Source organism: Pectinophora gossypiella, chromosome 9 (genome assembly GCF_024362695.1).
Source record: "Pectinophora gossypiella chromosome 9, ilPecGoss1.1, whole genome shotgun sequence".
NCBI classification, from domain to species: Eukaryota; Metazoa; Arthropoda; class Insecta; order Lepidoptera; family Gelechiidae; genus Pectinophora; species Pectinophora gossypiella.
The window spans coordinates 3,139,177-3,166,759 of record NC_065412.1 but is presented as its reverse complement, the minus strand read 5'-3'; the positions used below and the strand labels follow the sequence as shown (position 1 = coordinate 3,166,759).

At 37.6% G+C, this 27,583-nt stretch overlaps 1 protein-coding gene across 6 annotated transcripts in view; it reads left to right on the top strand.

Moving 5' to 3' along the window:
* LOC126369367 (calcium-activated potassium channel slowpoke) overlaps positions 1 to 27,583 on the top strand; it is a 70,111-nt gene that overhangs the window by 20,799 nt on the left and 21,729 nt on the right. For all 6 annotated transcript variants that reach the window (XM_050013722.1, XM_050013721.1, XM_050013724.1 and 3 more), the window contains exons 2-6: positions 25,500 to 25,561; positions 25,951 to 26,047; positions 26,124 to 26,235; positions 26,328 to 26,479; positions 27,293 to 27,460. In XM_050013722.1, the coding sequence (XP_049869679.1) occupies positions 25,500 to 25,561; positions 25,951 to 26,047; positions 26,124 to 26,235; positions 26,328 to 26,479; positions 27,293 to 27,460 (591 nt within the window). The remainder of the gene's footprint in view (positions 1 to 25,499; positions 25,562 to 25,950; positions 26,048 to 26,123; positions 26,236 to 26,327; positions 26,480 to 27,292; positions 27,461 to 27,583) is intronic.

The following is a 27,583-nucleotide window of genomic DNA, read 5'->3' as shown; positions in this document are numbered from 1 at the left end:
AAACAATGCTTTTGGCAAACTGACAGGCAGAGAGCCAAGTGTGCCATCGGGTTGTACAAGTCAACGTACTATTTCACGTAAAGCCTAGACCGAAAATATTCCGTGTAAAATTCATTTCGTTATTAATATTTTCTTTCTTTCCTTTGCGTATCTACATGATAGACAGTCGTTATGGGCCTCCATGGTCTAGTGGTTGAGCGTTGGGCTCACGATCCGGAGGTCCCGGGTTCGAATCCCATTGGGGACATATCACAAAAATCACTTTGTGATCCCTAGTTTGGTTAGGGCATTACAGGCTACAGACGAGACGATTACAGGCTGATCACCTGATTGTCCAAAAGTAAGATGACCCATGCTTCAGAAGGCACGCTAAGCCGTTGGTCCCGATTATTACTTACTGATGTAAGTGAGTAATCGTTACACGAGCCATGTCAGGGGCCTATGGCGGCTCAATAATAATCCTGACACCAGGGTTGCTGAGGTTGATAATCCACCTTACTACCCACACGATAGAAGAAGATTATGAGCGATGAGCTGACCAGCCCATCCCTCACCCAGCCCTTGTCACCATAAGGTTCGTCTTCTTAGAACTTCGCATCAACAGTGACTGCAAGAAGTCTCTGATTACTTGTGGCTCTGACCAACCTTTTTCAAATTTTGACAAGTTTTAATTTTGTAACAGGTGATACTTTTTCGAATAAAACACAAACAAATCAAATACACTTTATTGCACACAAACAGAACATAAAAAAACAAACCAATGAAACAAAAAAATCTTGTTTGTACAATAACGTAAATATATTTGTATTGAAAATGTCGCATTGGACTATGACAGCGTATCAATTCGGCTTGTAAACCCCGTTGTTTACGTCCAATAGTGTGCCATAGGCAGATAAAAGCAGCGTGTTTTATAAAGCTGGTTGCACGTTGTATAGTTTACGCGCGTTTACACTTGACATTCTAAACGGGCCGAGACAACGTAAGCATATGAAATGCCTCCTTTTCTAATCTGCGGAAATAGGTCAACGGGCGGAGTCGTATCGATTGCGCCACTTGTGCGGTTCGCAGCTACCCCCTGCTCTACTACGACCTTCCCTCGCCTTGGGAATGTGTGAATGGATTCTATGGCTGTGATAAATTGGTGCTCGCTTACGGATTTTAGAATTCATCGAGTTATGGAGGTGGTTCCACTGATCATGTTGGTTTAATTTCTGCTAGTAAAGCGTGGGTACTCACTTCATCTTGCGATGGGTGTACCTCTGACTATTCTGATTTGATTGGGATATAGTCGTGAACAATGTTCAGTTTTCTTTTTTTTTTTTGACGTGACTTATTGTAGATTTGCCGCAGATGGCATTAACTAGTTGTCCGGAAATGTTCAGTGTTTGGGTTTCGAAGTCTAGGAATCTTGAGTTTTAAGAGCACAGTTTTAGCATTTGTAGAACTTTTTGTTTCTCGCGTTTCTATACAATTCTGGTAAAACTTCTTTTTAAATTATACTGGAAAAAGATATGCCATAACTCATGCTACGTAAGAGGTCACTATAAACACGTACTATCCCAGGTACGTTTTTGGTGCATTGCCAGCTCGGTAGAACTCTTTTAAAGTCTTTTTTGAGAACCATGTTTCATAGTGCAGAGGAAAATCGTACGTACGTATCGTCGTTGTAGGTTCGTAGTCGTTATATGAGTCATATCAGGGGCCTTTGGCGGCTCAATAGTAACCCTGACACCAGGGTTGAGAGGGTCGGTAATTCACCTCACAACCCACACGATAGAAGAAGAAGTGCAGAGGAAAATCTGACTGCAGCTTTGCATACACAACACATTCACATAAATAAGTGGCCTATTTAAGTCCATGTGCTGGGCACATACATCCCCTCAACCAAGCGGAGGGAGTACGTAGCAGACTCCACCACGCTGCTCTAGTGCGCAGCTTTGTATACCGAATCATATTCAAGTTTTCGTTATTGGTATTCTCGTAATAGTTTCTGTAATTTAAAATCAAGAGCCTGTTTCGCTTCAATCCATGTATATATGTTGCCTAAGGAATACATAAGCCTTTAAAAGTATTAAAAATATATCTTAAAGTTTAACAGTGTCGATTTTGTTTTATAATTCATCTTTCCTACTGGTATTATTCCGATTTACTTACTTGGAAATTTTGTGTAATGTTATTTGCAAAGGACATTGAATAATTTTGGAATAGCCAGATTTAGAATCACCCCAAAACCCTCTCATCCTCCGCGTAACATCCAGGTATGCCGGAAATAGGATTGGATTCAATTATCTAGAGATAATTTTTAAATTATGACCAGTTATGGATCTGTAAGTTTCTAAAATCTTGTTAGTGTTAGGGTTATCTTAGGATGTGAATCTCAATCAGGTGAGAGCCCTCAGCGCTCTCCATTTGTCCAGCCAAATAGTCAATGTCATCTCAGTCAAGCCTACAATAAGGTACTTACGTTAAAAAAATGTAACTGTGGTGTCATAAAATGATAAATATTTATATCTTTCTTTCTTCTATCGTGTGGGTTGTGAGGTGAATTACCAATCTCATCAACCCTGATGTCAGGGTTACTATTGAGCCGCCAAAGGCCCCCGACATGGCTCATGTAACGACTACTTACTTACATCAGTAAGTAGTAACGGGGACCAACGGCTTAACGTGCCTTCCGAAGTATGGATCATCTTACTTTCTGGACAATCAGGTGATCAGCCTGTAATGTCCTAACCAAACTAGGGTACACAAAGTGATTTTTGTGATGTGTCCCCGCCGGGAATCGAACCAGGGACCTCCGTATCGTGAGCCCAACGCTCAACCACTGGACCACGTAGGCCATTATCTTTCTTTAAAACACATGTATACTGTTGACGGCCGCATCCACTTAACATCGCATCGCGTTGTTTTGAACGTCCGTAACAGCCCATGATGTTATGTCATATTTTATTGACGCTATCCACGAACGAGGTTATATCGGGTGCAACACAACGACTCATGCACCTATTGCTGCAGTCAAGGCACCAAGGGTGCATTGATACTCCAATATCCACGTCGTCGCTAAGATCTAAATCGAATAGATCTACATTTAAATCTCGCATAATCGACGAAAATAGTTCAAATTTTATCTATTTATATTTAAAAGAAAGTTCGAATTGTAGCGTGGACAGCGATTCCCGGAACGGCGACTGCTTGACATCACATCTGTCATTTACATGTACAGTTCAAAACACAATTTTAATCACGCTACATACAATATTTTTTTTCCACTGAAATAATTGCATTTTTGGTTCATTTTTGTTTCATAATATTGAAAACCTTCCAGCCTGTTTTATAAATGCAGTAATCTTATGGGATTAAATATGTGATACAAAGCTACTAGGTATAATATATACTTACATCTTATCTCGATATTTTTTTTAATATATACTTATATCTTTTCGGATGGCTGGTTACTGGCACCTACTCTCAATTATCAATACAATCTTGTCTAATCTAGCCTACAAGATCCGACTGCTGAGCAAAGGCCTCCTCTTCCTCTTCCCATCATCGCGATCCTGAGCGCATTCCAGCCAGTCCCTCCGGCAAGCGTCCATGTCGTTGCGCCATCATAAGACACAACGCGTGACGATCCGTGCGTACCGCTCAGCGTGCATGCGACAAGCATGTCCGGCCCAACCTCATTTAAGTCTGTCATCAATACAATACAAAGTGCTTATTGGATACTGAAGAAACACATTATTTAAACAATCTCAGAGTAATAGTTGTTACAAAAGCGGCCTTATTGCGTAGCTAGAACTTTATGCTGTTAGGTATAGGATATAATTAAGTTTATCAATTAATATATAAATGATAGTTTTAATAGCAGCAATGATGGATGATGATGTGATAACTTTTAAGAACCGATGTGGAGAGGTTTAAATTAATAAAACACATTGTCATCAATAGACTCTTATTTATATATATAACGTTTATATTTTTAATAATTCTAGAACAGGCGCACACACATAAGCTTCGACGTCCTTTCGTGTTCTTCTTGTACACTGTGTGGCGTATTCTCATTATCTCTCTAGTACTCGAAGAACCTATGAACTCTGCAGCGGGTTCGCTGGGAGAGCATCACCTCGTCAATTACTTATAAACGTAAAAATAGATGAATCCCACCTGATGTACTTTCAAGCAGCCGTAGCTTTACCGTACTTGTTAGGCGCTTGCTGCTATAGGTCCACTCCGGCCTGCTATCGCTTCAACATCATCCTGCGCCCACGTGGTTACTCTCAGGCATTGCCTAAATTCTTATCCCGGACTAAGACTTTTCACCTCATCACCTCAGCATACAAGTAAGTTCGCACTCAGTTGGATCATGAGCAATCTTGGTGGCTTTTAACAGATCAATAGCAACTTCTGTTCCCAGGGAAGAGTGACACTCTTTATGATACATAACGATGATAAGCAGCAATGATTCGATTATTTCGATTATTCGAGTATTTTTATGTAAAAATAAATAAAGTGGATACCTAGGTATTTACATATATTTTAATAGCAAAGGTAAGTATAGCCGAATTACCTTATTGACAAACCTTTCCTTCAACTCTGAAATTGGTAAACGGATGCATTCGTTGTCTTCCAACTTTTTGAAAAACTGGTGACTTTCACATCAGAGAGTAACGTTCAATGAATTTCGTCCAACCTTAGCATATAGGTAACTCGACCAGTCCAGTATCGACCATTCTTTTTCTTGATTATTTGGCAAAATTTATCAACGAATAATTCCAAACACTGATAACCACACAATAGGAGTACTTTGTTTCATCCTTGTTTCACAATTTTTTGATACTTTTATTGAATTTTTACAATGAAATTGAAATTTATTCTATAAAAATAACAATAGACATGACAAATGCTTGACATGACAGGAACATTATTTATTATTTGTAATTTTATTACTTATAATATACTAAACAGTCAAAACATACATACCAAAAACTGTAAATTAGATTGAAAGAAGATTACATGCTATGATAATTTATTAAAATTGTTCAATTTTATTTGATCCTAACTAATAAATAGAACAGAATAAATTCGAATGTGAGTTTGATTGTGTGTTACGTTACAGCACAGCAATAACTAATAAAATAGTACTACCTATAGAAAACACTCTCCACGCGTTTGGAGCCAGGGACAAATATTTTAGGTACTTATTAGGTATTACTTATCTAAATCAAAATTCATTTTATATTATTCAGGCAACGGGTTTTATGATTATAATCATGGTACCTACTTAAACATAATAGTTATGTTTGGTATTCTTGTAACACCTGTTTTTAGACTTCCGACAAGGCTGAATCGCATGCGAGTTTTTTTTTGACGTGATTTATTGTAGATTTGCCGCAGATGGCATTAACTACTTGGCCGGACAAATGGGGAGCGCTGAAGGCTCTCACCCGGTAATCGCATGCGAGTGTGTGCCTCCGCGCTTGAAAAAGTTGTGTCAAATTAACATTTATCGAATGACGATGGCAACTTAAAAAAGATTAAGATGACCAAAGACTAGGCTGTATGGGTTAAGCTCCCTTTGCATGCCTTATTTTTAAAGTGGTGTGCCACGTCAATGATGTTGAAATGATGTTAAAATCTTTTGGTGAGTTTTTTTGTGATTATTATCTCTGAAATTTGGCTAAAATAAGTTCCACATGTGGCTTAATCTCACTATCTTTCTTTCAGTGTAAAACCCTCAGAATAATAATAACTGTAAAACCACCTAAAAATCATTGGCTTAGTACATTGACTATCGATTATGCTGTTATACCGTCACACGTAATGTGGTTTACCTATGTTTCCGCGTCTTAACGGGGTAGACAGACCTGTAATATGTCGTTTTGTTGCAGGGTTCAAAGTCCAACTTGGATGTCTATCTTCAAGGGCTACCTGGGGAGTTCCCCATTAAGATAATGTTGTGCTTACACTCGGAGTAATTGTCTTCTACATCTACATCATGCTTTTCGTATAGAACCTGCTATCCAGCGGTTTGCTTCATGATTTTGCCTAAGACCTGCCGTCCAGGCACTTAATATATCACTTTTTGGGTGAAACTTTAGCGTTTAAGTGGTTTGACTAAGCTTTGCTTGATTGTAATAACTGGATTATTCCTAAATTTGTGTTATCATGAAATAACCTAGACATGCTAAACTCTTTGCTGTATAAGAAGAAGTAATGTTAATATACATTTTTTAAAAGTGAAATTTTTAATTCCATCCCCTTTGCTTTGCTTGCAATAGGAGAGTATCATGTTCAAGGCGCCCAATCCTACTCTCTATTTTTTTGCACTCTATTAAGATCCCTTTTATTCTCTGAGTTCGGCAACTAACACCTATGCCCTGGGACCAACCCTTTCTCAATGCCCTGCCGACGGCGTCCTAGAGGTAGGGTGGGCTCATCCCCACACAGAGGCTACGCAGGAAGTTTCATCCTTCGAAATATCCATTACAAGATTTTTAAAGCAGAATTTAACTTAACGAGGCCTATGTTTGCGCCAGCCTGTAATTACATGATAAATGTACTTAATTATTTTTTTTCAATATTCTACCCCTTCGAGGATACAGACGTGATGCTATGTTATGTCCTTTATTCCCTGTAGTTCTAACTGATCAGTTCTACCGTAGAACTATTGTATTATTTCACAATATAAAGAAGGTATAGGTCTTTTTAAAACAATGTTTATAAAAATATATTGTTATATCAAAATGGAGTTTCATTAGTTGCAGCCATTTTCTCCACATAAGTACCTATAATTATTATGTTTCTTAAAAGGTAAGTAGCTAGGAAAATAATAAGAGGAAAATTAATTGTAAGTATTTGTCTATTTAAACCAAATCATAAATAAAAAGAATATGTCTAATACTACTACTTATATAAAAACAACGAACTGAAAAGTATAAGAAAACAGCAAAACAGTTTTTACCATAACTGTACAATAACGTCAAAACTCGCTCGACGTAAAGGGAAAATAAGGCCACTCGCCGTAAAGAGAGTCGCCGTAGCGCGGGTCGCCTTTCGGAAAGTCGCTGTCAACGCTACAAACCTGCGACATCATAATGGATTATTTTGTCTTCTTATTGCGTGTTATTTAAGTAAGGTGTGACACAGCACATTAATTAACAGTAGGTGTAGCCTAAATAGTTCATTAAACGCTTCCATCAGTTCCGAAATTAACATTTCACAAGCCACAACCACTTCAACCGTACGACGCTCATCAAGGAGGTTACTGGCGGTTTCTCATTTGACACATGATAAGTTGCTGTGACGTAGCTGGATACTGCATATGAGTGAGGGAGAGGTCCGGTAGTACTACGTCACCGCGTCCTCACATTGGCTGAACACTCGTCTACATTGGCCCCTTGCCATCCCAGCTGTCTCCAGTCCACTCACGATTACTCCTCGTATTATTTATAAAATCGTATTTGTTTTGAACCTTAATAACTGACTTGCCAACACACATCTGACTCCTGGAGCTAAGGACACGCCTACGACAAGAATATTATACAAAATTATCTCAGAAACATTTAATTTGACAGCTTTATGAAAAGTTCGCTATGTTTAAACGGCCATTCTCGATGATATAGCTTAATTTACGTTTACAAATGCTATTTATTGTTCTTATGAAATGGGCCTACTGTTGCTGACTGGCCCGAGCCCAAAGAGTGTTATTTTCATTATATATTACTTTATCAAAGTCTACTGAACAAGTGAGATAATTGAAAATATTGTGCAATAAGTTGTTTGGACTTTCTCACTCAAATAATGTTGCTTAGTAGCAGATATTTGATCATCATGATCATTAAGAGCCACGCTCATGTCGGTATAACATTCTCCATTCTTGTATATAAAAAAAATAAAAAAAATAAAAAAAATAATTGTTTATTGTCATAGAAAAGATCGACACAACATTGGGTGCTACAGCTAGGACACACAAATGCTACAGAAGTATAACCCTGCTACCTGAACTAGGAGACCTGTATCTCAGGGAGCAGTGTTCAGCAATTACATCTTTTATAACATCAGTTTAGGCAGACCATTGTTAAACTGAATTTATTTGACAATAAACTGTGCTTAAATAAGAACAAATAAACATGCATTTTGTATGTAAATTGGGTTTGTGTGTGTGTGTGTGTATGTGTATATATTAGTGTGTGTGTGTGTTTGTGTGTAACTGTGTGAGTGTTTGCGATAGCCCTACGACTTAAATGTTGTCTTGGGTTCAGAAACTGCTATCGTGCTATAAGCAGCTTCCATATCAAAGGCTGCGACGTTCGCCTCCTCTTTAATTTGATCCATATAAGCTTCTTTGATATGCGTTTAAATAATCTTTGCTCGCCCTTCTAAACGCCTTAACCACTTTTGAACCTGTGATACATAATTTTACTTTCGCCGGTTACCCTGATATTCAAAGATTCTAATCTGAGATCTAATGAGGCTCTTTTGGGTCCGTGTTCGGCTCTGAGCCTTCCCGCTTATCTGTGCGGACCTCTAACATATTATTCATGTAGCCCTTAAAGGCAGCTGCATCGAATAAAATGCCACCCCAGGGTATACAAGACTCTGAAACCCTCTTTTGTTTTATTTTCTTCGTAACCGTTCCTGTGAGCCGGCCCGGACGAGTTCGAACTTTGTTATCTTGTAACGACTTTGCGGACAGTTGTCCTACATTTCCTTCGTGTGCATACGTACATTCAGATAGCTAATCTTGTCTTTTATCCTAGGATTGCTTTCTGCGACAAAAGCTCCCTGTATTTCCGAGACTTATGGTCTCAAATTGTTTTTTTCTTTGCTAAGTTTTACAACCTTCAATATTAACTAAGTACATTCCAAAAAAATCTTTTTGCGTCCAAATCTAATCACAGATTTTATGCCAAATATAATGTTTACTTTATTTACATGCAAATACGTGATTTCGGTTCTTTTATTTACGTATAGAATCAATATTGTCAGCTACATAGTAATGATTATGCTAACTTTATTTGTCTAGACAGATACTCCCGAAATAAAGCCACTTAACAAAATGACGTCGTCGCTGTTTAACACGACTATTGCATAAACAGGTAAACAATGCGAGCTGCCCTGTCTACAAGTTGTACGAAAATTTGCGTTACTAAAAAGAAAGCATGGATAGGAGAAATAGAAGCTAAGCAGACCATCATCACCTCCCTAGCGTTATCCCGTTTTTCACAGGCTCCGCTTACCTAACCTGAAGATGTGACAGGTCCGGTTTTTTACAGAGGCGATCCAAGCAAAACTTTATGCAAAAATATGAAAGTAACTGGCAACGTCATCATTTTTCATCGTCATTACTTTTAATTTTTCCGTGGAACATCTTTCTGCTGTCGCTTTATTGAAAGCCAATAAAAGTGTTATAAAAATAGAAGAGCATAATGTGAAATATGTTCGGTGGGTACCTGTATCGCGTTCTGGTTACCACTTCCGAAATACATAACAGTTGGAGCCCGTAAAACTGGCATGGAAACGACTAGTCACGTGTGTTAGGAAGTTTTGCTAAATTGCATTTCTTTTATAGCGTCGTCGTCGTTATGATACCATCTACCTGTTTTGGCGCTCGGTTGAATATGAATTGCTTGCACGTGCCTATTTTTTTGGATGGGTCTTATTTAGAGTACTGATTGATTCTCTGTACTGTGCATATTTATTTTGATAATCAATCCTTAAAATGTGTCTATAAATTAATCTAGCCGTATATAATCTGTTTTTCATGTCTTTTTTCTGATATTCATCGTTTATGTCTATGAATTCTACGTTACAGAAATTACCTACTGGATATTTGTTCATACATTTTGAAATCAAACAGTATCCATTTATCAAACAGTATGCTTTAAATGCGGACACTTTGTCACAAGCTTCGTAGAACTCATCTTTCTAAATCTCATATTCATCAATACTTCATCTATCTTTATGTCGATGAATTTGGTTGCGGAAGCTTCTTTTTCTCTAGATTTCGAATATAACGTAACTGTCAGAGTTGCATTCCTTTTTTTTTCAGTCCAAAGCCAAGATTATTAGGTACTCATTCTGATTATTGGCAGAGACATCGGTAGTTGTAAAAAACGTGTTAATGACTGTCCATTTCGATTGGCAAGCGCTCAGTCAACACCGCTAAATAGATCCAGTGTCAGTCACCCGAGTAGCGAAATTCACTGAGATTAAGTATTGTTGGAAAATAAAAATTACTATATTTATCAACGTAACCTACTTATATCTTTTATCCGTAGGAAGGGTTTATAATATTTTTTATTGTCTGTAGGTTCTCTAGGCCTTCAAGTAGTAGCAAAAAGGTGTAGAGATCATTTAGCTTAGTTTATCTATGTCAAAAATAATGGTGGCTTGTGGAACTTACGCCATCTATAGTCGCGGAAACGTATATAGCGAGGGAACACCCAAGCTTAAGTGCAAATACACAGTATAAGTATATGATCTTTTTTTTAATTAAGACAAATTGAAATTCATCATCAAAAAATTTAAACATAAATCATCAAACATGCCTATTTATTATTTCTTTCTTTTCTTACTTAAATTAAGAAAGTAGGTACTACCTACGGAGTTACGAGAAATATTAACGGCTCCTTACAGCCATATGGTCGCAATCGAAATCGAGAGTCTTGTTCAAATAATACGATTACACTAGGTATAAAGTGAGCAAGACGGCTAGCATTTCATATTTGCCATATTAGTAGTGAAATATCCGCTTTTATGGTCAAACTTGGCAGGATTTCTGACAGTGATGAGCCGTACCCAGGAATGTTGCCATTTTGGGAATATTATTTATATATTATATACGAATATTACGGCGCAATAAGGAGGAGGCCTAACTCATAGGACAGCCCGGCATATACATGTAGGAAAGTGAGAATACTATGGAAGGATAATGAATGGGGAATTTGATTTTATGGTATGAAAGGAGGATGGTTAATGAATGGGACGTAAGGCAGTTTTTTTTTTTAAAGTACGGGAGGCGAGTCGATGGTGCAATGTTTTGGGTAAAATATAAGGAGTGTGTAAAATAAGAGGAATAAAGACATTTAAAATATATTCCGTGTTATTTCTATATACCACAATACTTATAATTAAGTACCTTACCTATACAGGGTGTTAGTGACATCGTAACGAATACTGAGGGGGATGATTTAGATCATGATTCTGAGTAAATATTAAGTGAAAATTTCCGTCGCAAAATTAATGACTTTTTATTGATTTTTAAAATTATTTTTAATTCTATACTTTTTCGATGGAAAATAGGATCAGAGTACAAAAACAATTTGAGAGTTTTTACGACTGAAACATTTCCATTTTGGAAACATTCCCGGGACCGGCACACCACTAGTTTCTGGCACCGAGTCAGCAGTTTCCTCGACCCTCGTCGTAAAGCCAAGGCTTGTATGTTAAATTGTTTGACGAAAGCTGTGACGCGAAAACGTAATACCCTTTATGGATTCATAAATGTCAAGACTCGAGTTTATACCTATATGCAGAGGTCATATGTGTTGCTTTTGAATGGGTTGGGTTTTATCCACGTTTTGTCTCATTCTTCTTCTATCATGTGGGTTGTGAGGTGGAATACCAACCCTATCAACCCTGGTGTCAGGGTTACTATTGAGCCGCCAAAGGCCCCTGGCTCATGTAACGACTACTTACTTACATCAGTAAGTAGTAACCGGAACCAACAGCATTGCACGGATTATCTTACTCATTACTTTGTCTTATTTGATTCCAAACATGGGCAAAAGTTTGACCCATTGTTACTATGGTCTACGTTTTCTATATGTCTGTTGTTAAAAACGCAGCTAAAACAATACAATATCAATAACTGCGATGTGCCAATAATCGCTAATGAATTTCACAAGTCACCACTCGCTCAAGTTACGTCCGCGTAGATTCTTCCGCGTGCCAAATTCCTGCCACGCCCGCGGTTGTCGCTTATTTAAAAATATCTACAAAGACCAGTATGACAGGTGACAGGTCCCTACATAACCCTTCAGCTATATTCTCATTAACTTCGGATGTAAGAACGGGAATTTTAAATAAAAATCTTCCAGAAACGACGTCTCTTGACGGCCTGTCGTTGAGTCTCGAAACCTCTTCCGCTGTTTTCTTGCAATTAGTTGCTGTTTTATTTTCAACTGTACTTTCTTAGAAATACAGAGTAAGTACGCTTTACTGTCTTATGAACAGTGATGTGCCGTTCCCAATAATGTTCCCACTTTGGGTACGTTACCAGCAGTAAAAAGGTGCAAAACTTATGTAAAAAGAGCTTTGTTACCTAACCTTTAGGCAGATAAGACCAGAGTACAAGAACCAACAATTTGAAAAAGAAAAGCAGCTAGTGTCTTAGAAAACAGTTTTTAAAACGGAAAGATTCTCACTTTGCGAATATTCCCAGAAACGGCAGAACACTCCTTATGAAGCGTATATACCTATACAGTCAGGTACGTCTATCACTTATCGGTCTCCGCAGTATTTCCTCCGAAATTACCAATCCAAACACCATAAAGCGAATATTCGCGAGCATCATTGCCGTACATTATGGCTAAATAGGGAATGCAAACGTGAGGTGAAGACGAACTGGCGGAGGAAGGCTCGGCTCGCCTTGACCTAGTTCGGCGGGCGCGCGGCCCAGGAGCTCACCAAACCGATTCAAAGAGATAGCGGAACCTCGGAACGGATCTAATGGGACCCACATCTTATAAAGCCGGCGTTAACTGTTGCGAATTTAAAGGTACTCATTTTGACAGTGAAACACTTCAAATATTTACAAATGCGTCAAATTTTTAACCAACCCAAATCAAAGTTTCCGAGGAGCAAGATATTTAATAATGAGACATTTTAAATACGTTTTCAAACCCTATTTATAAAACACCATAATTTTCAACATTAAAGCTCAAATGTCACAGAAAATAATATGTATGAAACATTTTAAAAAACCTACATTTTTCATGGTCGGCTATCATAAACCAATCTATAGTCTATGTCAAGGTGTTTCAGCTGAGATGGTGACTCAAGCAGAAGATGTATCAGCAAGCAAAATATTTGCTTTAGATTTAGTGAGATAAGTCGATTGAGTAATGCGTAGAGATGATGCGGCGTAACTGCGGAGGCTGAATATGAATCAGACTCTTATTAAAAAAAAAATGTTTATTGTCATAGAACAAGATCGACACAACATTGGGTACTACAGCTAGGATACACAAATGCTACAGAAGTATAACCCTGCTACCTGAACTAGGAGACCTGTATCTCAGGAGGCAGTGTTCAGCAATTACATCTTTTATAACGTCGGTTTAGGCAGACCATTGTTATAAAAGTTATTAAAAGAAATTGAATTTATTTGACAATAAACTGTGCTTAAATAAGAACAAATAAACATGCATTTTGTATGTTAATTGTGTGTATGTGTATATATTAGTGTGTGTGTGTTTGTGTGTAACTGTGTGAGTGCTTGCGTTTATACACTTAGCCACGTGGTTACAAGAGCTACTGCTTCATAAAATTATCCAAAAGTTTGTAAATATTTAAAAGACAATTTAAAACACTTGTTGCTGTTGTAGTTTCTTGTAATTTTCTTCTCCGCAGCCATAACACCTTGCGAAATGACATAAATGTAATAAGATTCTATTCTATTCTGATTCTGTTAAAGTTACAAGTCTATGAGCTATAGAAATGTTTGATCTGTTCTATACAGATTCTAACCTCACTTTAGAAGTTTTATATTCTTACCAACAAATATTATAATGCTCACTGCATTTCCAACAGACTTAGCAATTTGTACTTTATCAAAATGTGCATTAAGACTAAGGTTATCTGTAATTTTGCTAAAAGTTTCAGAAGCGATCGCTGATTTAATTAAATTAGATACTGCGTATAATATCTACAAGCTTTGGTGGCAGAGGAGTTTTCTTGGCTTCTTTGGAGTTATCCCACCCTGCATTCTGTCACTTGTGCGGTGGCGCTCTTAAGGAGAAGCCCAGTTGGTAAGACGCTTGCCTCTCACTTTGAGGTCGATTTGACGATTGTCGAATTTGTTTTCGAATGATCACGTGCTCAGCGGTGAAGGAAAACATCGTGAGGAAACCCACATTCCCGAGAAATGCAATTTCGGAGGTAAGGGACCTAACCTATATTGGGCTGGTTTTCCCTTCGCGGGTTGGAAGGTCAGACAGGCAGTCGCTTCTGTATAAAACCGGACCTGTTAAATCTTCAGGTTAGGTAAGCGAACCCTGTGAAAAACGGGACAATGCTAGGGAGACGATGATAGTGCGGTGGCGCTATTCATGTATCCAGTGGCGTCCACCAACCAACTATTTATCTATTCAGTGGCGTTCGCCAACCTAGCCCACTATCGAGTCTAAACAAAAAACCCACACGACGCACCCGGTGTTCCATGTGAGTGCGCTATATTTACCATGCTATATTTACCCGGCCATGTCACATAGCGCGACATCGCGACGCAAGTCCCCCGACATGCGATTATCAACCGTATTTACTAACAAATCTGCCCGATATGTCTCATCAACGTGATTTATGAATTGTACTTTGCACTGTGTAAATTCTAATTAAATTTGGCGTAAATTTTTAAGGCAATAAAAACTTTGATAACAATGCTGTGACTCATGATATAGAAATTCTAATGAAAAAGTGTGCTCTAAAAACGTCAAATTTACAGCAGAAAAATAAGCATAATAGGTACGTCTTTTCCAAATATATTGAAAGCAGGAGACTATATTTTTTTCTTATAATCCCAATCAATCCTTTAATCTGACTCGCTTCTATTTTGATGTATGTCATGCCATGCACACGAATTCTTAGCGCGTTTGACATCATAGGAGATCAACCATTAGGTAGATTTATATATTCTTTCCAGCCTTGACATGAGATCACAAATAAAACTGGGATCAGACTAGATAAATCCAAGGCCCTGGGACCGCAGGGCTTTGATGTTGGAGATCTTGCAATTGATTAAGTGCCAGGTGCGGGAAATAAACACCTGTTTACGGAAATTTACAACGTGACCACTGTAAAATATGTAGCAACAGAATTTAATGAAAATAAAAAAGCAACAGTTACTTATAATGAAAACATTCTACATTTATTATCTAATGATATCGTTAATGCTTACAGAGCCGAAAAGAATTTAAAAACACCGTCAAAACCAGTGAATCGGCCGATATACAGTGCAGCTAATGATCATTATCCACCGGTGCTAAGTTTACGACTAACTTACATAATTGATGGGTTGGAGGAAATTCCTTGAAGTTCAGCGGGAGCGTTCCCGTCTCGGCCTTGCGCCGGATCATCTGTTTGGGTTATGAAACGGCGTAGTTGAAACGCCAATAAAACGTTTACGGGCCGTCAAGAGAAAGTGTCAACGCCCTTTTTTATGTGCAGAACGAGACTCGTATAATTTTTGCCTGACGATGCCGATATTTGATATACTTAAGTGCCATCAAAGAAGCGATTTTATGGAGCTATTTGTAGAGTTGAGGATGTCTGTAAAATTGAACGTTCGAGTGGAAATACTTTACCCTTACTTTTCAAAATCAGCGTTTATCTCAGATGATAAAAGATGTTAAAATTATACCTATTCTGAGATATATCTTGAAGATCAGTTACAAGTCGTTTTACATAGATATATATTGTGTTTTGATTCTTATGATGCTACGATTGCAGTCAAAATATACTAACAACTTCATTGTCTGTCGTGAATCACACAACACATCGCGTGACAGTCTGAAAGTAACCAAAACCGCGTAACATACCAGAAACTACAATTACAGCAACCTGAATTCACATAGACGAGAACGAACATTTACACAAAGCTACAAATTTATGTATAACACTTAACATTTAACGGAAGCAAAATGCCAAAACAACCACAGGAACAAACGAAGTGCAATGTGAAACTATAAGAGAATACCATCGGAATCGCGGTCCCGCCTGCAAACGACGTGAACTAAGGACAGTTACTGCTGCATTGTGCTAAAACAATGAAGTCACCACATCGCTTCCTACTGTACGGGTGCGACTATTGCCACCCAAGTATTTGGGGCAATTACCCCCGCTGAATAGATAGACCAATCCACAGATATCTGCACTGCAATTGTTTGTTGAATCTGTGGTGTACCGACATAATGGATGTTGGAGAACTTTGAATTGAATGAATCTGTCCGTGGATTGAAAGGAAATATTTAGAATTGAATTGGTTACTATTATTGCAAGTAAGCTTTAGCAATTACCAGTAACGGTAATTCATAATGTTCAAACATAAAGACGCATAACTTCTTCAAAATTGAGGCTTGGGAAAATAATGCTAGATAGGTACTTACCATATTCGTGTATGATAAAATTGAGCATGTCGCTCACATTCAACTTCGATAACAAGTCAAATGATATCATTCAAATGTACATTATGTTCCCATTTCAGTAGAAATGAGAAAGAAAATGGTGGAAGCAACATTGGACTTCAGTATCGATTCAACTGACATATTGTGATTCAACATACTCGGAGCGACTAAACAATACATCTAAACGTTAGCGACATAAAATATGCACCTAATAAAACTATAGTTTAGTTCCATCGGAAGCTAGATGAACTCATAAATGTTTCAACAATTTTTTACACACCGGAACACGGAGAAAATAAAAAACTAGTAAGTGGCGTACAAAAAAACGTCTATTTAAATAGTGACACAAAAATCTGTGGCGGTGGCGTGAATGACAAATGATAGGATATAAATAAAACGGATTCCTTGCATCCAAACGCGAAGCACACGCCACCTAAAGCAGATTACTTTTACATAATATTCCCTTGGAAAATACTTCTAGTTTTGATATAGTACATTTTAAACTTAATTATTTATTAAATAAAAATACATAAACAAGTACATTCCATCCAACTACAATTGTAACAACACACATATTATTAAAAACAAAACATAAAAAAGGGATAAAAAGCTATAAATAAAAAATGTCCTCCAGCTCACCACATCGAGGCAAAGTCCCCAGAATACTGGCCACGTTGCCCCTCTGCACCGCCAAACTGACCCTTTGGGCAAAATAACTGCCTGCTCTAGGGTCGGAAGTTGCCTCGATGAGGCGAGCTGAAATCGTCTTTAAAAACTGACGTGCTTCTGGACCCCATGGGCCCAACGTTTCTACAGCAAAAGGCAAGAAAAAATAACCTGCACCCAGACCCTGATACTTACGCCGCTTTCCTAATTCCGCAGCCGCAGCCGCCGAACCCGGCTGAGAAGCCGTCGCCACTTACATACATTACATTTTAATAACTTTGATATTGTAAACAACTTTGGTACTGTTCGGGAAAGACTTTCTAACTACCAAAAACAATCAGAGATTATTTATTACATTAAGTATTGTTGCATTACTTACCAAATATAAGATGATAATGTTGATAATTATTTTTTATTAGGTGATTTATGTGAATTTATTATTTATTATTCATAACGAGTCATTAGAAAAACGAAAAGTTGAAATGAGGCCTGAGCTAAAATTTTATTTCTTACCTACGGAAGCAAAGAATTGCAGTTCAAAAACATCTAAAGTGTGAAAAAAGCTTGTGCTTGTAAAAATTCCGCCTTTTCATATTTTTGGCCCAATTTAGATGACATAAACTGCTGGCATAGAGATCACAGACGTCAAACGGGTGGCGACAATGGTTCTCATACCAATTTGACTCGATACCTCATCTATGATGTCCACTGATCAACTGTTACCAGCCCACCGCTTATAATTAGCCAATACCTCCGTGCTTCGGAATGCACGTTAAAGCGTTGGTCCCGGTTACTACTTACTAATATGTAAGTTAGTAGTCGTTACTAGAGCCATGTCAGGGGCTTTTGGCGGCGTTGATGGGGTTAGTAATCTACCTCACAACCCACACGATAGAAGGAGAAGATTAGCCAATCTCGTTAGATATAAACTAAAGCCTCATTTATAACCAACAGTCTGTGTCTGTCTTACTGTATTCTAAAATGTAATTTCGCACTACGTTACCTCATTTTGCGTAACTGATTTTAATTCAACAGATTTGATTTTATTTGAAATTGTAATTACGGCAGTAGTAAACACATGTCAGTATTTATTTAAGTGCTCGTCTAATGTTATTACTAGTTCACTGAAACATTATTTATATGTTTATTATGGTTTTATATATCTTCAGCACTGTAGAAACTAGTGACTTCGTGTTTATTACTTTTATGCGGTGCTATAATCTTATATGGGGCATTTAATGTATTTTTGATCGTCGCTTTCAAGTACTTACGCATCCATTTTGAATTTTAAGTTTGATCATACGTATACACATACATAAATTTGTTAATGGATATCTACTAACATAAAGGCGCGTCTGATGAGCAGAGCCACATGTCCTCAATAATATATCTGGAGACGCTTCTAGGCGTTAAAAAGGCCTTTCTCAGTGTTAAAGAGTTCCTTTATTGATGAAAAACAATACTGAAATTTGACATTTGCGCATAAAAAGTAAGTGCTTTTGCTTTTTAAAACTGATTTTTACCGATTTCAAAAAAGGAGGAGGTTCTCAATTCGACCGTATATATTTATTTTTTATTAAAATCCCTGATATTAAAGATAAAAAGATAAAGATTTTCATTGTGCATAAATTTAGGTACAGTTATAGATAATAGTTGCAGTTATAGTTGCAAATTAGGCCTCACTAAATCAATACATCATCATCATTCATCATGTTCATTCTAATGCGGATTATTATTATGATTGGATAAGACGAATCACCTAAATCATTTTCTTAAACGTTCGCCATGAAACCAGTCACAAAGCGAAGTCACGTGTCTAAATGTCTTCTAGAAGCTATAAGTCTTCCAGTTTTCTCACTCCCTTGGAACGCTATATGCCCTTGGAGTTTCATTCGACACAGGGCTGATTTAGAACCTCAATTCGGACGAATGTTTCATTGCGTCGTAATTCTCCACCCCTGCTCTCCTAAATTAAAAGCCTTTAATTCCAACTCCTGATCTTTCGGCATGGGAAAAACGTGATAAAATAAATCTGCTTGATGAGAATTTAGTACTTTAGGATTAAAGTCAACTAACCCCAATCGCGGTTAGTTCCAGCTATTGACAAGTAATTTAATGTGATAAACATAATTGTATTAAATAAGAAGCCAATGAAATATCAAAATGGTCATGTCAATATTAAAGTATCTAGCTATAAGTAAATACTTGATTTTTCTTTTAAAGCACTTAATAATGCTAATAGTAGGATCCTGAATTCATTCCTAGCGTGCGTCATCTGTCGACGTTCTTTGAAATAAAATAAGTTCAGAAGAAAATGTTCAAAAAATGCAGGAATTCGAATTACTGGAAACGGATATCCATTCAGTGGAGACCTTTAACCTTTCTAAATGACCCTAATGGAAGAATTCTTTAGGTTTTGTGCAGCACATGTCCGATTCATGTTTTTGAACTTAGCTAAGTATTTTTTTGTTACTTTTAAACTTATTTCTCTTTCTGCTGAATGACTAGGTTTAGCTATGTAGGTTATAGAGTCTTCTGGGACATATTACATTTTAATTACCTTTTTATGTTCCACTAGCGGGGACAAAGCTCAATCAACCGGAGGCATTGCCTTTGTTGATTATGTTTATCTGTTACGGCTATTTATTTGTCGAATTCATATACCTACACACTGACTACCCGACCGCAATAATTTTTAATTTCATATCTTGAATAACATACGGTATGTCACAAAGCTTTTCCGGTGCTCGAACGACAACTTCCTTTAAAACTATTGAATCTGGGTGAAATAAATTGAGGTCATGAAAGATCAAACAGATGTTGGTATCGTTTAATTGGAGATATGTATCAGAATCCACTTTGATCTGATTGGCTCGCTCGCGTCGCATCGAGTTCACGGGGGAGGGGTGTGTTGTTGTGTGTTGCTCTATTGGATTTTAAGCTTCGCTGAAACAGGTGCCTTTTTATCGAGGTTGGAAACTCTTTAGGAATAAACGTATTCGAATTTTATAGCGTAGATGGATTTAACGCAGCACTAATTTCCCTATTTCATGCTATTTTCTTTATTTTTGAACACTTCCAGGAAGTACCTACTTCTGAAAACTTGACTTGAACTAGGTTACGGAAGATATTATCTACAACTTGAGGGAGTAACCTAGTATTGTATTTGAAAAGACAATTTTAAAATTATTTTTGATGTGGAAGGATCAAGAATCGAAAATTCTGCTAACGATCAAGATGTTAATAGTACCACAGAGCTCGTCACACTCTATTTCACTTAATTGAAGTAATGACCTTTCCGTTAATGTACGTCTGAAATGGTTTTCTTATAACAACTTGAAAAGTCCAGATTTGTTTTAGTAGTCAATTAAGGCTTTAATTGGCGCTAGTTACATGTTGATTGCATTGGACGTCAGCCAAGAATGTTATTCTACCCGGGGCTTGAATAACAAAAATATTTCCCGCCCGTTCCTCCAGGCTACATGTCATTGCCAACTTCCTAGTAATTAGGTGTTTTCCACCTGTGCAACTTTCCGCATAAATATGGTGCCGCTATCAAAGTTGGCGCCATTTTTACGATCGCACCGAACGCCAGTATATGACGGAATCTAATTTACGCGAGGTGGTGAGCCCTAATATGAATTGACATGCGCTGGGAATATTGGCGCCTGCACGAAAACAAGTTTGGCCTCACTTGTCGAACGACATTCCAGTCTACTTGATACGGTTTCAGGATCTAAATCAGTGTAGTGGAATGTTACTTCCTAACGTGTTTTGAATATTTGCAATTAACGCCACAAAAACTGAATCAGAATAACAACAACATGCTAATTAGTACCGCATAGCAGTATAGTTAAACAAACCCTGCCTTTACGAGCACTCTCAGCTTGATGTTGCTGTTTTACTGTGTACGACTCAAGAACCGGGTCAATAAGCTAGTAATAGAGTTCAAATCATACTCTCCTTTGCCCAACTTTGCCTTTTCGTTTCGCACACCCATTTCTCGCGGTCGTAAATCATTCTTTAAGGGCAACTTCCACGCTATCTTAGTCAGCCAAATCTAAAAGTAAAATGCTATTTCAGCGTCTTGATTATCATCTAGGTAGTCATTTTAGTCAATGTCCTGTTTATAAGATTTAATTTTCTGGAGTGCCTATTATTTGGGTTTGTCCATCAAAAATATAAAAAAGTTAAGTTAGTTAGATTAAAAAAGTTTTCAGACTCCGTTATCTTATTGAAAATAACTTCGATATTAGAAAATACCAGATTACGTGACATAATTTAAATGTTATTAACACATCTAATGGTTCATCATCTTCATCGTTGTAGCTCTTATTCCAAAATTATGAACGTGATGTGGGTTGAGCCGTGGTAGCTCAACTGGTAGGACGCTTGCCTCTCACACGCCAATGATTGTCAAGTTTCTTTTCGAATTTATGTTTGGATCATAAATGATTAAGTATAACGTGCTCAGTGGTGAAAGAAAAACATCGTGAGGAAACCCACATTTCCGAGAAATGCATTTTCGGAGGTATGTGACCTAACTTGTATTAGGCTGGTTTTCCCGTCGCGGGTTGGAAGGTCAGACAGGCAGTCGCTTCTGTAAAAAACTGGACCTGTCAAATCTTCAGGTTAGGTAAGCGGACCCTGTGAAAAACGGGATAATGCTAGGAATATAATCATGTGGGTTAATAACTTGTCATCAGGTAGTTCGCTATATCCATCTTAGGACGAATGTCGGGTGTGGCTGGTGGTTATATTATTGTGGAATTGTTTTTCTCTCTGGCCAAGTGCCCAACCAAGGGCTACGGGCATGACTTTATACATGACTAGAAAGGAATCCGTAATGGCACAGAATTTCCACATCGGCCAGCAGTAATTTCTCGCATTAAGTCAAGGGGACGGCCTTGCTGGGCGCAAGGATGCCAACATAATTGGATGCCGCCCAGTGTAACTGGATTAGCCTTGATGTGTGCACTCGCGGCATATGCCGGCATAATTCAATAAACCCACCGCAGGGACACGTGCTGAAAAACTATTGGACCAACCATGAAGCTCTATAAGCTAAGAAATCTGTGTCGAACGAATTCATGACTGCATTCTTGGTTGACTTCACGAATGTATGAATCATCGACACTTGCGTTATTAGTTTTTTTATGTTCTTTTTCGTAGTCACTGCGGCACAGCCACACGCCTTTATCCTTACCACCGAATCCACTGTTCCGTTCTTATTTGTACTATTTCCTTATTGTATTATTGTAAGTTTTGCGTCGCACATTATTCAACCCATGCCCGGATAAAATTAATTCTCCATGAGTATGTACTCATAACATAATAAGAAATGTAAATATGAAGTCTATGTAAATGGAAAATGTTAATTTAGGTATATGCAAAAATGACATTGCAAGGAGAATTTATTATAATCAACCTTGGCGAATTAATTCAGTGCATCCATACACGTGTACGTTTCCGTATGTTTAGTATTTATAGCACTCATGTACTCATCAATCAGTGAACAACAACTTAGTTTACGTCTTTTTCTGATTAATGCGATTATAAATCTAAGTTCTTTGGTATAGTTTAAGCAGCTATATTAATAGAAAATCCTGACACCACAAGAGTAATGCTGAAATCGTACCACATTTCCAAAATTCTAAATATTCTATATTACAGAATCAGCCAAATTCTCCATCTAATGCAAAATATAAGCCACCTATAAATTCTTGTTTTTGCCTTTAAGCAATCCATCTTAATTCAGCCACGAAAAGGGTCGGCTGCTTTGGATTGGAATTGAAAATTACATGATTGATCGCTATTGGAATGACGTTGGGGTTCTAAGCCTTATGAGTATGAGTCCACATAACAACACGTTGCTCTTTAATACTGAGAAATTTTGCGCCTTCTGAAGTTTGCAAGCAGTCGATTAAAACCCCATTTGCAACTAAAGTTAAAGAGCTTATTCTATAGATACCTCAAGTTGTATAAACTTCGGTTTGCGTATGTACTTATACAAGATGTTAGTGACATAGTAACGAAATGTTTGAGGTATGATTCAGACCATGATTCTGAGTTGATATCAAGTGAAATTTTCTGTTGCAAAAGAATGAAACTTAAAATAATTAAAAAAACTAAAAATTTTAACTAAGTACTCAAGTGTCACTGAACTTTTTGCAGAATTTTACTTTTTGCAGCCTTTTCAGACACTTAGTAATCAATAATTAAACAAAGCAGTAACATATTCATGATTTGGGAGCTGGAATACATTCTACTATTCTGTTTCACACCAGGCAATGCTTTTAATTCGGAAGGCACGTTGAGCCGTTGGTACCGGTTACTACTTACTGATATGACGTAGTCGTTACATGAGTCACGTCAGGGGCCTTTGGCGGCTCAATAGTAACCCTGACACCAGGGTTGATAAGGTTGGCAATCACACGACAGAAGGAGACAGCAGTTAAATCAACCCTGTTCTTAACTTTAATATTTTGTTTGACCCGCTTGCTCAGAAAACGGATAAATTCAATCATTCATCCAAGGCGACTTAACAGCATTTCAAAGTATAAGTTGAAGTTGGAAGTTTCAACTGTCTTTCTACGTACCATTAGTTGGAGCTCGCAAGGCTTGCCAAGTTGCAAGCCACTTAAGTGAGAAGTTGATGCAGTTAAGTACCAACTTTATGATGCCAAGCTGCTGATGCATCGGAATACTGGGGCATTTTTTCCAAAAGTATTTTTTTGTGTAAACTTGGACGTAACTTTTTTGTTGAGAGTTTGTTGACATAATACCTTCGTAATCACTTGGAAGCTACGAGCATCTATAAGCAGCATGAGACTTTCTGGGTTTTTTTGTCATCCCTGTGTATGAAACGTGGTTTTTTTTTATTTAATGATTATAATGAGTGTCCGGTAATCGTATAACATTTCACCACTGCGTCGTTGGAAGTGTTATTAGAATTAATAATAGATGTAGTAATTTACAGAAACCTCATTCAGTTGGCATTTGTTACTTCATTACGGTAATAGCCAATAAAATCGGGAGCTACATCAAAAGCAATTGGCATAACGATTTACGTGGTATTAGCAGAAGGTATATACTTAGTTCCTTTTGAGTTCAGTTATTACGCTGAAATTGCCCATTTTTCGTATGAAAGTGTTGCGTTAATATTTTTGTTCCGCTTAGTTTTTCTGGCAGCATGATAATAGAATGTGAGACAAAATGGGGGCGACGTCCCATTTCTCCCTCGCCTCGTACAAAGGGGTTCCGTAGCTTTTCTTATGTTAATACCCCCGTGGTTTATCTACCGCAACCGAAAGGATCGTGGTTATGTATCTATATAATATAGCAGCACTTGTTTCCATGTTGTATTAATTATATAAATGCATATTGGGAGGCGCGGAAGCGCTTTGCGAATATTATTGGCGATGGAAATGTGGAAATCAAAACAGCTGCTACGATATTAGGTCTTCATTATGAAGAGATTGCTGTTTATATCGACGTCTGAAATGAGACGATGGACGAAAATACATCGCCTTGATGAACAGTCTCCCAAGTGTCTATATTCTAATATAATGTACCAGCGTACCAGCTCATTATTTTTTTCGAAAATTTTGATTTAATTTCCAAAAAATCATAGATCAAGGGGTTCTCAAATTCGAATGAAACATCTACATTATTTGGGCATTTAAATCGTTAATTAACTATTTGTCATACTTTTCTTCTTTTATCGTGTGGATTGGGTTTATCAGGTGGATCACCAATTGAAGCATACCAGGGTTGCAGAGTTATTATTGAGCCGCCAAAGGCTGACATGGCTCCTAAAACAACTACGTACTTACATCAGTAAGTAGTAACCGGAACCAATGGCTTAACGTGACTTCCGAAGCACGAATCATCTTACTTTTAACAATCAGGTGCTCTGTCACCGGATTCGAACCCAGGACCTCCAGATCAACACTCAACCACTGGACCACAGAGGACGTTATATCACGGGAACCTACGTTGTTATATTCATAGTTTCAATTATATTATATGCATCACACTTGCATTATTAACACCAACTTATGTTTCATTCATGAACGCATAAAGCTTGATTAAAATGGAATGAAGGTTATACTTGTGGAGGACCTAGCAAGCGTCGTCATTTGCGTGATTTGAATTTTAAATAATACCTAGATAAACAATTTCAACATTTACATACACATTAACATGCAGATAAATCTGATGGTATCCATATACATTCACGGATAAGTCATGTTCGATTGCTCTTTGTTTATAATTGTTATCTACCTGTGATTTATATATTAGGTATCTTGCCTCAATATTTTGTTTCGTACACTATTGGTGTATTCTTGAACGAAAGTATTTTCGCGTATCAAAAGTATTAGTTATTTTAAAGAGCCCTGTTTCAATTCAAATTTCCTTTGATTTCAGGTAGTGTTGGTGTTCATCCTGAGTATAGCATCGCTCGTCATCTACTTCATTGACGCATCCAGGTGAATTGAGTTCCATGACACACAGGGCGACATCTCACACGTCTCTCGTCCTATAATTAGCTGCCCCAACATTGGCATTACATGATCCACTTTCAAAATTACTACCGTGTGTATTGTCGTCCTCATCTGATTCGTTCAGTAGCTAATTTATATTAATTTCAAACGTCTTATGATAACGCTGGATTCTAAAGGAATACGTGAGTCAAATGTCATAAATGTCGTCTGACATGTTTGCTGCAGATAGTCCTATATGTTGGTATATGTTAGCTTGTGTTTATTTCTCAGCTGAATGTTGATCATGTTAATTAGCATTAGCTTCTCCGTGACACGTTCAAGTGTGTGTGTTGTGCTCTGCTGCGGTGATACCGATGCGATGCTTCTATTTCCAGTGAGGAGGTGGAGCGGTGCCAGAAATGGAGTGACAATATTACTCAGCAGATCGACCTTGCCTTTAACATATTTTTTATGGTCTACTTTTTTATACGAGTAAGTAATTTAATAACCACTTCGTTTATAAGTTTTGATTGAACATCTATACATGAATGTGTTTCCTCTGTTTCAGTTTATAGCAGCTAGTGACAAACTATGGTTCATGCTCGAGATGTATTCATTTGTAGATTATTTCACGATACCCCCATCCTTTGTATCAATATACCTGGATAGAACGTGGATAGGTAAGCTTGATTTAATAAACGATCTTCATGTAATTCTTTTGTGTTCTCTGTGACATTTACAGTACTTACATTGGGAATGTTTTCGTTTGCAGGGCTAAGGTTTCTCAGAGCTCTACGCTTAATGACCGTGCCTGATATTTTGCAGTACCTCAATATATTAAAGACATCGAGCTCAATTCGGTTGGCGCAATTAGTTTCTATATTTATATCAGTGTGGTTGACCGCTGCCGGCATTATTCATTTGGTTAGTATTCTATTCATTCGAGATATCATCAATGTGTGTAACCTCTTCATCTGTAACATCATTAGGTGATGCAATTATTACCAGTATCATTCCATTATTCGGTTTGTAGCCGAATCAAAAGCCTTCGAGCGGCTTAAAAACTTTGTCTTGACTATCAGCTTAGAAATCGCTACCTTCAGTGGATCTGACTTGGGACATAGTAAATAGACCATTTACGTATTATATTTCCACCCTAACCCCATTTCTGGGGAAATAGAAGTCAAGTGAACACAAACTATCTATCTAGCAAATAGCAGTACAGACATTAGCTGTGCAAATGTCTCGAGTTACCACTTCCTATGGTGGTACCCGAAAATAGATTAAGGATCGCATAGCACTTATGCTCATGTAGGTACATTGAATCCGTCTCGCATTCCACTAATGTACCTATACAATGTTATTTTGGCATGACGTCATAATAAATGTTGTAGAAATAAATTATCAAAAGGTTCAACTTAGTCGGAAATGAATGATTTTCATGTTCACCTTGATTTTATAACAAAACTAGCAGAACAAAGTTGCACCTTTTTTCTGGAACAGCTTGTTTAAAGGCATGTTGTAGTCAATGTTGTTGATCAATGTCAATTTATTGATGTTTCACATTTACACTTGATGCACACAGAGCCAAGAAAGTCGCACTAAGAGTGCCGGGTTGTGGGATTTCGTACCTAGTTTCAGACGCTTGTCTCGCTTTCCTGGCTCTGTGTGGAGCAAGCATTAATATAAATTACATGTAAAGGCAGATATTCACCGGTATATATTTGTGTATTCCAGCTGGAAAACTCTGGCGATCCGTTGGAGTTCGATAACGCACAGTCGCTATCGTATTGGACTTGTGTGTACTTCCTGATAGTGACCATGTCCACTGTAGGTTACGGTGATGTGTTCTGTCACACGGTTCTGGGCAGAACCTTTTTGGTTTTTTTTCTCCTCGTCGGCTTGGTAAGTTTCACTTTCAATCGTCCTTTTATTACTTACATAAAATGATTACTTACTTAAAATATATTAATGAAAACTTGAGTTATAATGATAACAGATTGAAAGTTTCTTTGCAAGGACAGGCAA